Source organism: Podarcis erhardii (assembly GCF_964252035.2).
Source record: "Podarcis erhardii genome assembly, chromosome: 7".
NCBI lineage: Eukaryota > Metazoa > Chordata > Lepidosauria > Squamata > Lacertidae > Podarcis > Podarcis erhardii.
The window spans coordinates 84,868,791-84,884,917 of record NC_138511.1 but is presented as its reverse complement, the minus strand read 5'-3'; the positions used below and the strand labels follow the sequence as shown (position 1 = coordinate 84,884,917).

General features: G+C 50.0%; 1 protein-coding gene across 4 annotated transcripts in view; it reads left to right on the top strand.

Annotated features, from left to right (window-relative positions):
- Positions 1–14,198, top strand: part of NPAS1 (neuronal PAS domain protein 1) — a 101,916-nt gene extending 87,718 nt beyond the window's left edge. For all 4 annotated transcript variants that reach the window (XM_081868833.1, XM_081868834.1, XM_081868835.1 and 1 more), the window contains 5 exons: positions 2,173–2,369; positions 2,862–2,968; positions 5,546–5,693; positions 9,048–9,145; positions 11,174–14,198. In XM_081868833.1, the coding sequence (XP_081724959.1) occupies positions 2,173–2,369; positions 2,862–2,968; positions 5,546–5,693; positions 9,048–9,145; positions 11,174–12,375 (1,752 nt within the window). In that variant the 3' untranslated portion in view covers positions 12,376–14,198. The remainder of the gene's footprint in view (positions 1–2,172; positions 2,370–2,861; positions 2,969–5,545; positions 5,694–9,047; positions 9,146–11,173) is intronic.
- Positions 14,199–16,127: the final 1,929 nt, after the last annotated feature.

Below are 16,127 nucleotides of genomic sequence, written 5' to 3'. Positions count from 1 at the left end.
TGAAGGTGTCTTCTTCTGTTTGTCCCCGTGTCAGTTTCAGTTTATTGGTTAATTTTTCTAGTAGGGCTGTTTCCCATACTATTTGGTACCATTGGTCCATGCTTACTCCTGAGAGGTCTCTCCAGTGTCTGGCTATGTGGGGGGGCACTGCTGACAGCCTGTCTTGTGGCGGTGGGGTGGGGTGGACGGGGGAAGTGGAAGTGCAGAATTCCCTTTTTTCCCTTCCCACAATAATATTTATTGAATTTCATACCAACACAACACATACTATACATTGAATAAAACAAAAATAAGAAAAATAACAAATATAACAAATACCGTATTTTTCGCCATATAGGACGCACCGGCCCATAGGACGCACCTAGTTTTTTGGGGGGGAATCAAGGAAAAAAATTTTATTTCCCCCCCAGGTTTGCGCAGCCATCCCCAAGCTAGAAGAGGGAGACGGAGCACTCCGTCTCCCTCTTCTGCCTTCAGGGACAGCTTCTCTAGCCTCCGTTGGGCAGCGGCTTGCCCTGCTGTCCCCCAAGCTTGTGGGGCTGGTGATGGGGAGAAGCAAGCTTGCTTCTCCCCCCACTCGCCAGCCTCAAGATCAGGTCGGGGAATAGCGGGGTGGCGGCGCTCCGCCTCCCCGCTACCCCCCAAGCTTGTGGGGCTGGCCGGGGGTGGGGGAGAAGCAAGCTTGCTTCTCCCCCCCCCCCCGCCAGCCTCCAGATCAGGTCGGGGAATAGCGGGGTGGCGGCGCTGCGCCTCCCCGCTGTCCCCCGAGCTCGTGGGCTGCAGGCTGCTGCCCGCAAGCCTTGCGAGCCCGCGGGACCTCCCGCCAGGCTTGCAAGGCTTGCGGATAGCTTTCTGAAGCCTGGAGAGCGAGAGGGGTCAGTGCGCACCGACCCCTCTCGCTCTCCAGGCTTCAGCGAAAGCCTGCATTCGCCCCATAGGACGCACACACATTTCCCCTTCATTTTTGGAGGGGAAAAAGTGCGTCCTATAGGGTGAAAAATACGGTAATAACCAAGGATACAACCACCAACACATATACAATAAGTTCATTAATTAGTCAAACTTCCAACTTCATAAACATATTAAATGACTTCCTCTAATCTCTTCCATCTGAATTTCCTTATAACTGAGTGTAGCAGTTTTCCAGTTCATTATTCAAAAAACAATATTCCAATTATAATCAAATTTCTTAACTTTTCTTAACATTATATTTCTCATTTATTTGTTTAATTCTAATTTAATCCTAGGCCTATTTGGTACTTTCAAGTAGTTACTAATCTAATCATATTACAATATTTGTTCAAATAATCTTTAAATTTCTTCCAGTCATCTTGAGGAAGTGCAGAATTCCCAGTGTGCATCTGAAAACAGTCACTAGTCTTTAAGGAGATTGTATAGGCAATCTCAAAAGTCATGTTCCTAGAAATCAGGCCTGAGGCTTTCAGGTTTGCCTCCTGCCGCACTGCTAACAGGCGCAGAGTAATGCACGCAGAATAAAATCCTGCAGGGCGCAAGGAGAGGCACAGATGTGTGTGTGTTCTTTGTAGGTTGCAGAATTCTGCTTTTCTTGATGCAGAATGTGGTTTGCCTTTGAACAAAAACATATAACTTTTTTTCCCTTTGGAAAAAAAAAAGTAGTTGCACAGAATACATAAGCCGCCACTTAGAGCCAAAGAGGTGGTTGTGGCTGGACCAGGATTTAAATGAAACAAAATTAGGTAGGATTCCTGCTGCTGGCCTGAGATGATAGAATCAGAATTGTAGAGTTGGGAGGGACTTTGTTTAAATGACTTCCTATGCACCATTCTTGATGATGATGATGATGATGGTGATGATGATGAAGATAACAATAATAATATGATGATGATGATGGGTAGGCAAACTAAGGCCCGGGGGCCGGATCCGACCCAATCGCCTTCTAAATCCGGTCTGGGAATCAGCATGTAGAATGTGCGCTTTTCTTTAAAATGCATCTCTGGGTTATTTGTGGGGCATAGGAATTCGTTCAGTTCCCCCCCCCCCAAAAAAATAGTCCGGCCCCCCACAAGGTCTGAGGGACAGTGGACTGGCCCCCTGCTGAAAAAGTTTGCTGACCCCTGATGATGATGAGGTTCTCCTGTCTGTGCCCCCTCCCTCAAACCCTCTTCTCCTGCTCTCCCTCGCCCCCTGCAGGTGATCCACGTCACGGGCCGCCTCCGCCCCCGGCTGCCGTCCTTCTCCCACGCCCACTCCCTGCTGGGCCGCGTGATGGGGCTGGTGGCGCTGGCCCACACCCTGCCCCCTTCCACGCTCAGCGAGGTGCGCATCGAGTGCCACATGTTTGTCTTCCGGGTCAACATGGACTTGCAGATCGTGTACTGCGAGAGCAGGTGGGTTGCCAGGCCCTATGGGCTGCTTTGTGCCATTCCCGGGGAACGCGGGCATCTGTTGGCAGAGACGGCTGAAAAAGTCACAGCGCCCGAGCGAGTTGGAAATTCGAAGTTACGCACACAGCACTTCAAAGGATGGTGGCTTTCTGTTGTCTTTATTTCTCTGCCCGTCTTGGTTTCTGCTATTGCCTCTAGATTTGCTGCTCCTGTCCCCCAGCCCCCCACCCATATTGTATCTGAGCCCAAAGTTCACATAATTGATCCTATTTCCTCCCCCTGCCTCCTTCCCCCGCCCACGTTCCTTCTGTTGCTTCCCTCTGCCTGGTTTGGATTGTAAGCTCCTTGGGGCAGGGCTCTGTCACACCTCTTTCTTGTAAGGTGCTATACGCACAGATGGCCCCGTATGAATGAATGGATCACCGGCTCAGCCCTTCCGTAATCTGCCTTCCTTTTTCCTCTTTCTTCCCCTGACAACCCCCCACCCCACCCCAGGATCAGCGATTACATGGACTTGACCCCCTTGGAGCTCGTGGGCAAAAGCTGCTACCGGTTCATTCACGGCGAGGATGTGGAGGGAATCCGGCAAAGTCACCTGGACTGTATGTTGGCTTCGTAATGGTGCTGACGGCGATAGGCTTTTTGTTTTAGAGCATCCCCTGCACGTTCCTGGGTTGTGCCAGAGCTCCCGTCTAGTCCAGGGCATTTCCTCCGAGAGCTAGGATTCATGGCACCCTTAGCAAACTACAGATCCCAGGATTCAGGGCAGGGGAGTCCATGTACTTTAAATACAGACCTTTGGCAAGTCCACAAGCAGAAGCCACCATCTTTAGTAATTATTATTATTATTATTATTATTATTATTATTATTATTATTATTTATACCCCGCCTTCCCCGGCCAGAGCGGGGCTCAGGGCGGCTAACACCAGTAAAAATCACAGTAAAAACATAATGGGGGGGGGGAAGAGAACCAATTTAAAATACAGGTTAAATTCAATTTAAAATGCAGCCTCATTTTAAAAAGTAGCCCATAGATCAAAAACCATAAGGGGAGGGAAACATAAGGGCCAGACTGAGTCCAAACTAAAGGCCAGGCGGAACAGCTCTGTCTTGCAGGCCTTGCGGAAAGATGTCAAGTCCCGCAGGGCCCTGGTCTCTTGTGACAGAGCGTTGCACCAAGTCGGGGCCAGTACTGAAAAGGCCCTGGCCCTAGTTGAGACCAATCTAACCACCTTGCAACTTAGGACCTCCAAAATGTTGTCATTTGTGGATCTTTCCCCTTGGATTCCCCAGGGACTGGAGGCTTCAGCTGCTTTGGGAAACAGAGTCTTGGGCTAGACTGGCCTTGTCAGCCAGGGCTCCACTTAGAATCATAGAGTTGGAAGGGACTGCATCTAACCCCCTGTAATGCAGGGATCTTTTGCACAATGTGGGGCTCGAACCCTGCAAGCCTCAGATTAAGAGTTTCGTGCTCTACCAGCTGAGCTATTTATGTTGTTCTAGAACATGGCTGGGCAGTCTATGGCCCTCCTGATGTTTGCTGGGATCATTGGGATCATTGATAAAACTTTATTCACATTAGCCAATGGCAGTGGCGTAGCGTGGGTTGTCAGCACCCGGGGCAAGGCAAGTAATTTGCGCCCCCTAACCCGTGGATTTTAGTAGGGGGAGAGAGCTGCGAGTGCGAGCGCGCCCCCTCCCAGATGTTGCGCCCGGTGCGGCCGGCCCCCCCTGCACCCCCCACGCTACACCACTGGCCAATGGCCATAGCAACCATAAAACATTACAGTTTTCGCAGAAAGGGAAATTTGATATAAGAACACAATTTAAAGTCCTGAATCAGCCATCAGTTAGTGGCCCTTATTCTGATTCCCCCTGCTATGAACCTAGCAACCTTTGCTGTTATCTGCCCATTTTGATCTGATAGAAGAAAGGACATTGTGGCGGTGGTTGAGCGCCCTGGGACGGTTAGTATGAGTGGGGTGAGGATCTCGTTCCTCGGGTCTTTGTAGAGAGCGCAAGACAGGAGGACGTGTGCCGCTGTTTCGGTGCTACCGTCTCCACAGGGGCAAAGGCGTTTCTCAGGCAGGATCTTTTGGAATCGACCCTCAAGTGCCGCAGATGGCAAAACATCCAGTCTTGCAAGTGTAAAAGCACGTCTGTATTTTGGGATAATAAGTTTGTGCAGATATGGGGCCAGAGAATCAAAATGGAGAGGTGGAAAATGAACATACCAAGGGCAGAATTTCCTTATAGTGGCCAGGTTGTTCTGATGCTCGATATCTTTCAGACGTTGACCAGTTAGACTGTTTGCTTTAGTGGGGCCCATAGTGAGTAGGTGTTGTGGGGAAAGGCCACAAGGGTGAAGTTTTTGATAGACGGTTTTAAGCCAAGCACTTTTAGGGGAGTCTTGAAGAACTAAGGATAGTAAACCGGGGGTGGGTGGGGTGAGTTTAGGCAGAGCCAGAAGTTAAGAGTTCTTTGCCGAGTCCGTACTTCTACTGAAGAGAGACTTGTCTGCTGGACTACAGCTTCCATCGTCCCTTGCGTTTGGCCTTGCTGGCTGGGACTGATGGGTGTCAGAGTCTAGCATCACCTGGAGGGCAATGGGTCCCCCCCATTACAGACCAAAGGGGTCACTGTTTTGGCCAAAGCAATCTCTACAAGCCACCCCTGGCTTCTCCTGATCCGTTTTCAGTCAAGATTCCTGCCACGTCGGGGGTTGGGCTAGATGACCCTTGGGGTCCCTTCCAACTCCACAGTTCTAAGATTCTTCTCCTACCCTGGCACCTCTTCAGCTCTGCTGCCTGTGAAAAGCAGATTGTCCAAGGAACAGTTTTATGCAATCAGCAGAATCAAGTGGTAAAGCTCTTCCTGGACTGTACTACTTTCCGACAAAGGGGAGAGGCTGTTGAATTTTTGATTGGCCCCCTCCATTAAAAAAACCTCTCCTTGCATTTAACAAATGTGTTGTGAAAGAGTGAAGAATTTCAGCCAAGCTCAAGGCTTGCTTTCTACCCAGCTTGCAACCTTCCCTGGTGATCTGAAGTGGTACAGTCCAGGCAAGTCTCCACCACTGAAGTGCAGAGTGTTCCTCAGCGCTTTGGGGGTAGACGCAGTTAATGTTTTTCTTCCTAAAACTATTGCTAATGGCTGTTGCCTCCCCTTCCTCCTTTAGTGTTAAACAAGGGGCAGGTGGTGACCCAGTATTACCGCTGGCTGCAGAAGAACGGGGGCTTCGTGTGGGTCCAGTCGTGCGCCACCATCTCGGTCAACGTCAAGAACCCCGCCGAGAAGAACATGGTCTGGGTGAACTACATCCTCAGGTGAGGCGTCCCGTCTCGATTCGTACAAAGTTCAGAGCAAACGGGGGCATATTTTTTAATAGCTTGCCACCGCCGCAGAATTCCCAGCAGCAAGGGGTTGCCATCAGTGCATCCCAGTCAAGGCACGTATCACAGCCAGAAAGGGGCTCTAGGGAGGCAGTGTGGTGTAGTGGCTAGAGACTAGGACCTGGGAGACTGGGGTTCAACTCCCCATTTGGCCATGGAGCTGGGGCCAGCCGCTGTCTCTCAACCTAGCCTACCTTGCAGGGATGTTGTGGGAGGGGATGAGAAAGTGGGGAATATAAATGCAACAACAACAATAATAAACCTACTGCAGGTTTATTATTGTTGTTGTTGCATTTATATTCTCCCCCTACTATTCCCCCTGCCCCTGAAAGAGCTAGGACGGGTGCTGAAAGGGGCAGATGCTGTTAACTAGCTTCCCCTTCCTGGTGGGGATGGAATCCAATGGAGAGCACAAGTATTTTATGTTTTATGTTTTATGATGGCTTTATATTTTGCTCTAGATTCAGGTAGGTAGCCGTGTTGGTCTGACGCAGTAGATACACACATGCATACACACAAACACACACATAATATAAAATATATAAAAAATGTCCAGTAGCTCCTTAAGTTGGTCTCTAAGGTGCAACTGGACATTTTTTTAATTTAAAAAAAAATATTTTGCTGGAAGCTGCTCAGAGTGGCTGGGGTGACCCAGTCAGGTGGGCGGCATATATATAATAAAAATATTTATTGTTATTTATTTATCTTGCTCAAGCCCCCACCATCTCCCACCCAAAAAACAACCCTAAAGATGGCAGTGAGCATGTGTGCAAATGGTTATTCTGCAAGAACGCAGGCTATTCTTGAAGCAGGCCTCCTCCCACTGGTGTGGCAAAAGTTAGGTACTCAGAGGGGATCCTTAGGATCTCAGGAAGCTGCCTTACGCAGAGTAATGCCATTGGTCGATCAAGCTCAGTACAGAAACTGAGCTCACTAGGGAGTTTTTCAAATGGACATTGAATGTTCAGGGTGCCTGGCTGCCTTTTTAAATCTAGATTTTTCAAAGGTTCAGTCCCGGTCTCAAGTGGCAAAAGTTCATCAAGAGCTTCCATCACACTCAGCCCTTCGGATCCCGAGTCCTTTAAAGGTAAAGGTAAAGGGACCCCTGACCATTAGGTCCAGTCATAGCCGACTCTGGGGTTGCGGCGCTCATCTCGCTTTATTGGCCGAGGGAGCCGGCGTACAGCTTCCGGGTCATGTGGCCAGCATGACTTAGCCGCTTCTGGCGAACCAGAGCAGCGCATGGAAACGCCGTTTACCTTCCCGCCGGAGTGGTTCCTATTTATCTACTTGCACTTTGACGTGCTTTCGAACTGCTAGGTGGGCAGGAGCAGGGACAGAGCAATGGGAGCTCACCCCGTCACGGGGATTCGAACCGCCAACCTTCTGATTGGCAAGTCCTAGGCTCAGTGGTTTAACCCACAGCACCACTCCTCAAATCAAGACCACCCCCATCTCTGTTGCCCCAGGTGCAACATTTAAAATCTACTTAAGAACTACCAAATATTCTCTGCTGAAGTCTTTTTTCTCCCTCTTCCCAGCCTGCCACGCTTGCCCACCCTTCCAAACAGATAAAAGGGATCTGTGAATGGCTACTGCAGATGGTTATTAATGACTACTTTCCCCCCTTTCCCTCCCGATAAAGCAAAGGGAAGCATTATTATGCTAATCCTGCAAGCAATTGCCGATGGTAATGTATGATTTGTAAGGGTGATTAGTATTTTAGTTAATTAGTGCTGTAATTAGAGGCTAATTAACTTTCTTGCAGCCTCCCTGCAAACTTGCTTGCTTCCCTCTCCGCTGCCACCGCCCCGCCAAAACCAACACCACTTTGCAAAGCGGGACGGGGCGGGATTGTTCATTGGACAGGACAGGGGAGGAAAAATGCCTGGGCTGGAAGGCTCTTGTGTTCAAGGAACAGCAAAGTGGTGTGTTGAACTGGAACGCACCATTTGTAAGTTGCGGGGAGGAGAGTTTGGCAGTTTCGGGGAGGGAAAGCAGCTGAACTTAGCGGGTGGCGCTGACCCCCAGATTTGGTCTCCTCAATTATATAGCGATGCAGCATCTTTCGGAAAGACCCCTGGGAGCAGGGAATGATGCCTGAGAGTAGCACAAGCATAGCAGCACAGAGGTTGGCGATGGGAAAAAGTGAGCGATGGTATCAGACATAAACTCTCTCTCACTCCTTAGAGCCCAAGCCCCAGATACGTTTGGACTGCCATATTCACTTTTTATTTCGCATGCCCCCGACATCCCAAATGGGTCCTGGGGCTCCAGGGAAGAACGATGCCTGGGTTCTGAATCGCCTCCATCCATTGCATCGGCTGCCCTGCGACGATAACTTGCTTTTGGGGGGAGGGACTCTTAACTTGAACTGGTTCCAGCTTTGCTCGCTTGACAATAAAACCCCCAACCCTGCTGTTTTTGGTATGTGTGCGTGTACACACACACACACACACACACACACACACACACACAACCAAATCCACAAGGGAGAGTTTGTGATTTCAATCTGTCCTTGTTTGTTCTTGGACAATGAAGCGCCAATGGTCCCTCTGCTGTGGCGGCGGCTGTTCCGCTGATTCTAGCCTGCAGGTGGCTGGATGTGTCAGCTCTTATTCAAGTTGGCTTTCTTCAGTCCCCTTCTGGTTTGCAAGAGGGTGGGAGGAGGGAGTTGCGGCGCTTATTTTAATCCCTGGCCTCTCAGCGTTGCCACATGGCTGCTAAGCAGGGAGACTGGATCTCTCTCTCTGTCTCGGCTTCCTTGCTGCCACCAAGCGGCCGCGCTTACGAGGTCCAGCTACGATCCTTCACGATGCCAAAGTCCCCAGCGCCATTTCAAAGGCCTCCTCTTGAGGGAGGGATGGTGCAGAGCAGTGCCCCAGAGGTGGAAATGGTAGGGAATGTGTACGGGAGAGAGAATTACATAGGAACTTCTTTAGCATCCTGGCACAAATTCTGCTGCCTTCTGTATCCTGGCCACCACTGGAGTTGTCCCACTCTGAAGTTCTTTATACTGCTTTCTGGTGATCCTCCAAGCTATTGCGGGCGGAACGGAAAAACGGACCCTCCTTCAAGGCATCTCCTGGGCCCGGCCTTTGGCTTAACCCCAGCGAAACATCCGAAACCCCAGCATCACCTCTGAACCTCGCAAAGTGCCTTCTAGGGGAACGGGCCTCCCTTGGCAAGTTGAAGATATATCTTGAAGCTTTGGAACGATCCTCACATGTGCATTTCTTTAATCTTCTCCTTCCCTTTTTTTCTTGTTTCACTTTTAACCCTTTCCAGCAAGCCGGAGTGTAAGAACACTGTGCTGGACATATTCCAGCTGCCTGGGACCCCTGCAAGACAGACGGAGGCCGTTGAGGTGGGGCCAGAATTCAAAGGTGAATAAAATGAAGCCTTGGACAGGGAGGGGAGGTTAGTTTGCCAAGCAGACAAGCTCCGTGCATTGCTAGCGGAAGAGATTTTGGCAAACAGGTGTGGGCTGTCTCTTTCAGCAGAGCTCTTAGGTTCTTACCTGCTGATAAAACATAGCAAACCTACTATTTCCCCTTTAAAAATTGAGGGACCCCTTTTGCTATTTACCAGTGTGCTTTTTTAAAGAGAGTCCTGGTGTAGGCACTGCCTTCTCTCTTCTCAGTCCCTTGGTGAACTGCTGCAGGCAGGTTTTGTTTCTCTGACCCCAATTCAAGGTGCAGTTTTAAGCTTTCAGGGGCTTGGGACCCCGGGGGAACTGAAGGATTGCCTCCTTCTATGTGTTTCTGCCCTGCATGCTCCAGTCATCTTCTCACACCAGAGAGCCCTCAGCCCCATGAAGCACAGTGGGCACTGCCTTTAAAGCCCTAAACGGCCTTGGTCCAGTATACCTGAAGGAGCGTCTCCACCCCCATCACTCTGCCCGGACACTGAGGTCCAGCTCCGAGGGCCTTCTGGTGGTTTCCTCACTGTGAGATGTGAGGTTGCAGGGGACCAGGCATAGGGCCTTCTCAGTGGTGGCACCCGCCCTGTGGAACGCCCTCCCACCAGATGTCAAAGAGAAAAAAAACTACCTGACTTTTAGAAGACATCTGAAGGCAGCCCTGTTTAGGGAAGCTTTTAATGTTTAATAGGTTATTGTATTTTAATATTCTGTTGGAAGCCGCCCAGAGTGGTTTTTTACTAGAGGGGTTCTAGTAAAAAATAAATAAAAAGGGTAAAATAAGAATATGAAAGAAGGGATAGATATTAGATGAAAACTAGAAAAATACAATATGTGAACAAAGATAATTAAGGATAAAATTAATAAGAAGGAATTTGCTAATCAATTTCAAATTGGAATACAAGAAAGGGGGACGTGAGGAAGTCAGTAAAATAAGTTTATGAATGGTAAGAAATTAAAAAGAGGAATTTTTATTTTTAACCTTTTGAACCTTTTTCTTATTTTTTTTTCTTTTTCATTTTCTTTATATGTTAATTGTTTGTATTTTTGTATTTCGATGTTTCTTGTATGTTTTTATGTTTTGTGTTTTCTTATGCAACTTTTTTCTTTGATAAAATTTAATAAAGTATCATTTAAAAAAACAACAACAGAGTGGCTGGGGAAACCCAGCCAGATGGGCAGGGTATAAATAATAAATTATGATTATGATTATGATTATGATTATGATTATTATTATTATTATACCACACTTCATCTGTCCCAAGGCGGTTCACAGCTTAAAAACAAAACACATAATAAAAACAAGAACAAAATAAACCAATAACCACCCTCCCCCCTACAAACATATTTAAAAGGGTTTAGGATCTTAAGACAGCCCAAGGCATGGCTCAGTGCGACCTTCAAGCTGAAAAAGATTATCCACCCTGCTGCTTCATGGCTCACCACATCACCCAGATGTGGGCACTGCACTGTTATAAGTGGCCAGAGAAAACGTGGCTGTTTAGAAAGATTCTCCGCTGATTCACCTTTAACGTCCCAGTTTCAGGGGATGTTTTGTATATTGTTATGGCCTTAAGATTTTTAATGGGGATTGCTGCATTTATTGTTATTATTATTAGTCACCTTTAGTTCCTTTGAAAATACATAAAGGGATAAATGAAATTACGGAGAGGATGTGCAACCTTATTTAGTAGGTTTCCCCCCTCTCCAAGGCGGAAATTCTGCCATGCTGGCTTTTGAGTTCCTGCTGTGCCCAAATCCACTTCGCTTTCCGGCATTCCTTTGCCCTGTGGTGGTGATTATTAGCTGTGCTGCTGGCAGGAAGCTGCTCTGAAGTGAGGTCTAAACTCTCCCCCAGGTCTTCTGCAGATAGAAATTTTTCTCGGCAAAATAAATCTGTCCAACTCACGGCCGTGGGAAGATGCTTAGCTCCCTGCTGCCTCGCTCAGTTGATTATACCCCCTCCTGTCTCCCCACCTGATTTACCTTTCAGAGAGCAGCCTTGCCAAAGAGAGCAGCCAAGGGAGAAAGCTTTACTCCCCCAGCAAACCCGGCTCCCTAGCCGAGGCCTATCCGCGGAGCGCGGCAGAGGCCGGTGCCCGGTGCCGCCTGGCAGAGACCGATTCCAGCGGCCCAGAAACGAGCTACCGGGAGGAGGAACTGTCAGACGGAGGCACCGGGAGCGACACCGAGGGACCGCCCAGCAAGCGCATCAAGCTGGAGTTCCAGCCAGAGAGCCCCTCGCGGGAGGCAAAAGAGGCCAGCTCCGAGGAGTCGGACAGTGGCAGCGAATCTGAGCTGGGCCTCCTCCCACAGCAGAGGGCGCCCCTGGCCAGGAAAGCCAACGGCTGCAAGGCCGGGGGGCGGAGGAGCGCAGGGCCCGGCCGCCCGGAGTTTGCCTCCGTCATCCAGACTCAGAAGAGCTCCGTTCTGAAAGCTGCCCCAGCACTTAGCATTAAATCTGAGCAGCCCCCCGGTGCCAAGGGAGCCCCCTGGAACTGTCCTGCTGCCCACAAGGGCAGCCCTTACACTGTGAACAAAGCACTTAGCTTAGAGAAGCCCTCTCTGCGGCCGGCCTCTTCTCACCTGTACGTCTCCATCCCGGACTCTGTGCTCACCCCGCCCGAGATGGAGAGCGGCGCCCCCAAAGGGCCTTTTGGCACCTCTCCCCGGACCGTCCCGGCGGCCTCCTCTTCGGCAGACACTCTCTCGCCCCCGCTCTCGGGCTCCCCGTGCGAGGAGAGGGCCACGTCCACGCCCTTCACGCCGCTCCTCTACCCCGCCGACATGGAGGTGCTGCAGCGGTTCCACGCGGGCAATGTGGTTGTGCCGCTGGTGCACCAGCTGGGCGGCCCGCATGCCAGCACATCCGGCTCGCAGGGCCTTTACGCCACCAGCACCATCCGGTACGCCCCTGCCGACATGACCCTCGGCATGCAAAGCAACGTGCTGCCACCTTCCCACCCCATCAACCTCATGGACATCGGCGGCGCTGAGGCCAAGACACCCCGGGAACTTATGTACCACCACCTGCAGCGGCTGAACATGGTTGCACCCTTCGGGAACTCGGCCGGCTTGGCCCAGATTTCGGGGGGAGCCTTTGCCGCGACGGACTCCTTGTTTTCCACGCTGCCCTTCTCGATGGCTGGCAGCGGGGTCCACGGTGCCTCAGCTTTGGAACGCAAGGAGGACTGAGCCCATGGCCAAACTCTGTGCCGGGCAGAGCCGTCAATTAAAGGTCCTGTGTGCCCTTTTAGAGGAAAGCTCGGTGCCAACTTCCCTGCCGCCGGGGGAAGAAATCTCTGTTCTCTAACAAATCCCTGCGTGTCTCATCTTTTCATAGCACCCCTTTCTAAACCTCTGGCAAATTAATAGCGTGACCATCTCCTCAGCAGTCTTGTGTTCCACTCTTGCTCCTTGCCTGGCCACCCAGATGCTGCTGTTTGAAACTGCTGTTCTGGTTGCGGAACGAATTCAGGAGTTAGCCCAGTGCAAATGCGGAGTTCGGGAGTTTAACCCAGGGCAAAGTCGGTGCAACTTTCCTGGGAAAGATGAAAGAGGTATCCTACATTCGTTCTTGTCTGTCTTCCTGCTGCTACAAGTTGACTTCCTTCCTCCACCAAGTTTGCTGCGGACTTTGGGGTGGGGTTTTTGTGTATGTATGGGGGCTATGTTTAGGCCTTGCAGGTTTATCTGTTGAGAGGACCACCTGCCTGCTAGCCAAGGCGAGTGTAACTCGAAGAAACCTGCACATGAAGAGCAGGGTGTCACCACCCCCGACTCAGTCCCCCAATGTGATTACATCAGTGTTACCACTTTTGCTTCTGTTCTGTCCACACTGCACTATCCCTTACAGCACAGCACAGCAATTGCTCAAAAGTCCGGCTCTGAATTATAAACAAGAAATCCAGGTGTGGCAAGTATATCTGAGTGAATCAACCCTTTGGGCACTCCTCTTATCTTGTATAGCCTCACCTTCGCCATGCTTCCCCCTTCTGCAAATAATGGATTAATAGCTTATATGTTTTCTGTGTGCTCAGATCAAAGGGGAAAGAGATTACTAAAGCTGTCTTAACTGCCCTGCTGCCAAGGGTTCTGCCACCAGCTTAACAGTCTTAAGTGAAATGTGGGTGCCAACAGGTGACGGCTAATTTCCCAGCGGTTAAAACTTCTGAAAGTGAAGGAAGATGCAGTGTGGATAAACCAATAATTGAGCATGGACAGTTCTAAACAGTTAACAGGGTGCTGATTCTGCTCTTCTAATTACCAGGTGTTCAGACTTCTCATCCGCCCATTTGTCTACCAGTGGCTGTTGTTGCAAAATGGAAATTCTGTGTGCAGAGGCAGTCTACCAGAGTGACAGATTTGGGGTGGGGTAGATTGGGAGAACCATCACCACCACGCCGTTCCTAGAAGGTTCTGCCTGGCCACTCTTGGGAGGTGGGGGTAGGGGAAATGGTGGACAAGATGCACCTCTTTTGATGGTCCAATCCTGCAAGGATTGCTTGTTCCTCTCATCACTGTGCAAACACAGCTGTTGCTTTGGTCCTGTACTCAGTAGAAAAAAAAAGCTTCCACCATTGAGACCCCTTGGGACATGAAAAGGACCTGTTCCATCCAGAGCCCAAAATGCAGGCCAGAAAAGGGATGGAAACAGGTAGGTCGTCATCGTATGTGATGACAGCACTTAAAAAGGTTTTAAAAATGTTACGCCATAACTTTTAGCACTTATTCAGAATAAAGACTACTTGTACAGTTCGGTGGGAAAGGGTGGGGGGGGTGGAACCCACAGCGAGACAGTAGCACTTGGATGATGTGGTATTTTTCTGTGTAACTCATCGCTAAAGATCTCTGTGTGTGCGCGCGCAATTTTTTCTTTTATTAACCTACGGTTCTCGTTGGATAGATGAATGTAGTTTCCACTGTTCACTTGTTCTTGACATTTTGCTGCTTCTTTTGGCAATCTGGGGTTTCAGAGAAAATGAAAATAAATGGGACTCTGTTCCTGCCTAAAAAGATTTCAGTAGGCGCAACCATTTTTCCTGGCAGGCTTAAGAGCAGTAAGATCTTGTCGTAATAATGCCTGTGTGTATCCTCATTTTGAGTTAATTAACAAAAGGACCCCCCCCCCCACACACACCAAAGAGAAATACAAACATATTTGAAAGTACTTGGAATAACAATGTGATGATTTTTTAGGGCACACACCAGCCTGAACGCGCATGATTCCTCTGCAGTCTGTTCTCCCCTGAAATGTTTGTTAGTTATTTAGATCAAAAATTCCAAAGTGTGTTTTCTCAAATTTGCTAGTGACAGGATAGCTCAGTTGGTAGAGCATGAGACTCTTAATCTCAGAGTCGCAGGTTCGAGCCCCACCTTGGGCAAAAAGATTCCTGCATTGCAAGGGGGGGGGGTTGGACTAGATGACTCTTGTGATCCCTTCCAATTTTACAGTTCTGTGATTCTGCGATAAAAGCAGAAGCGGTTGCCAAGTGCCATCAAGGACAGGTGTGAAATTCAAAGCAGCCTTGGCAAATTGTGAGCAATTACCTGAAACGAAAGGAAATTCGGCGCTGCTAAAGCACAAGGAAGGGTCTCAATAGCTTCGAGAAAAGTGACTGCCTTCCTCATTGCCAGCTCAAACATTCAAATAGGACAAGAGCTACTGTGCACAGGGTCACGTAAGTGTATGAGGTGAAACATGACAGAGCTGGATAGGTAGACTTTTCCTCCCACATAATACTAGGAGTTGGGACCATCCGGTGAAGCTGAATGTTGGAAGGCTCAAGAAAGGACTTCTTCACAGCACATAAACTATGAAAGCAGTTTCCCCCAGTGGTAGTGACGGCCACCTACTTGGATGGCTTTAAAAGAGACTTTTTAGCAATTCACGGAGGATAAGGCTGCCAGTGCCTGTTAGCCACAAGGGCTCTGTTGTTGGAGGCAGGGTGCTTCCAAGTTGCTGGGACACACAAATGGGGGAAGTGCTGTTGTGCTCGGGTCCTGCTTCATTTTCCACAGGCATCTGGTTGTCCCCAGGGAGAGCAGGCTGTAGACTAGATGGGCCTTTGGCTTGATCCAACATGGTTTTTCTTATGTACCCAGAGGGGGAATGAAGTCAAATCACAGCCCTTCCCATCTATGTCAGCTGCATGCTGTGCATCCACGTCTGGAGGGCAGAGCTCTCATCTTCCCTATTATAAGTGCATGACAAAGCCCCTGCCTATAGGAGCAGCACAGCTCAAATGAGGCTCAACAGTGGGAAGTCTGCAAACACACGGACAGCTCTGCCCAGAGCTGCCTCTTGGGTTCATGGGTGCCCTAGAAACATTGCTGGGAGCAATGCTGCAAGCGAGGCTTGGGGGTAGTTCTAGCTTCTCTCAGTGCTCCAGAATGCTCAATGTAGTGCCTTTCCAGGACATGCCGGGAAGTATTGCCGTATTTTTCGCCCCATAGGACGCACCGGCCCATAGGACGCACCAAGTTTTTTTGGGGGGGGAATACAGAAAAAAAAAAATTATTTCCCCCCCCCCAGGCGCTTGTGGGGCCGGCAGCGAGGAGAAGCGCTCTTCTCCCCGCCGCCCGCCTGCGGACCAGGTCCGGGGACAGCGGGAAGACACGCTGCGCCTCCCCGCTGTCCCCGGAGCTTGCGGGGCTGGCAGCGGGAGAAGCACGCGTCTCCCCGCCGTCAGCCTCCAAACCACATCAGGAGACAGCGGGGTGGCGGCGTTCCGCCTCCCCGCTGTCCCCCGACCTTGTGGGACTGGCGCTGCGGCTCTCCTGAAGCCTGGAGAGCGAGAGGGGTCGGTGCGCACCGACCCCTCTCGCTCTCCAGGCTTCAGCGAAAGCCTGCATTCGCCCCATATGACACACACGCATTTCCTCTTGATTTTTGGAGAGGGAAAAGTGTGTCCTATAGGGCGAAAAATATGGTAACTGGTGGCTTG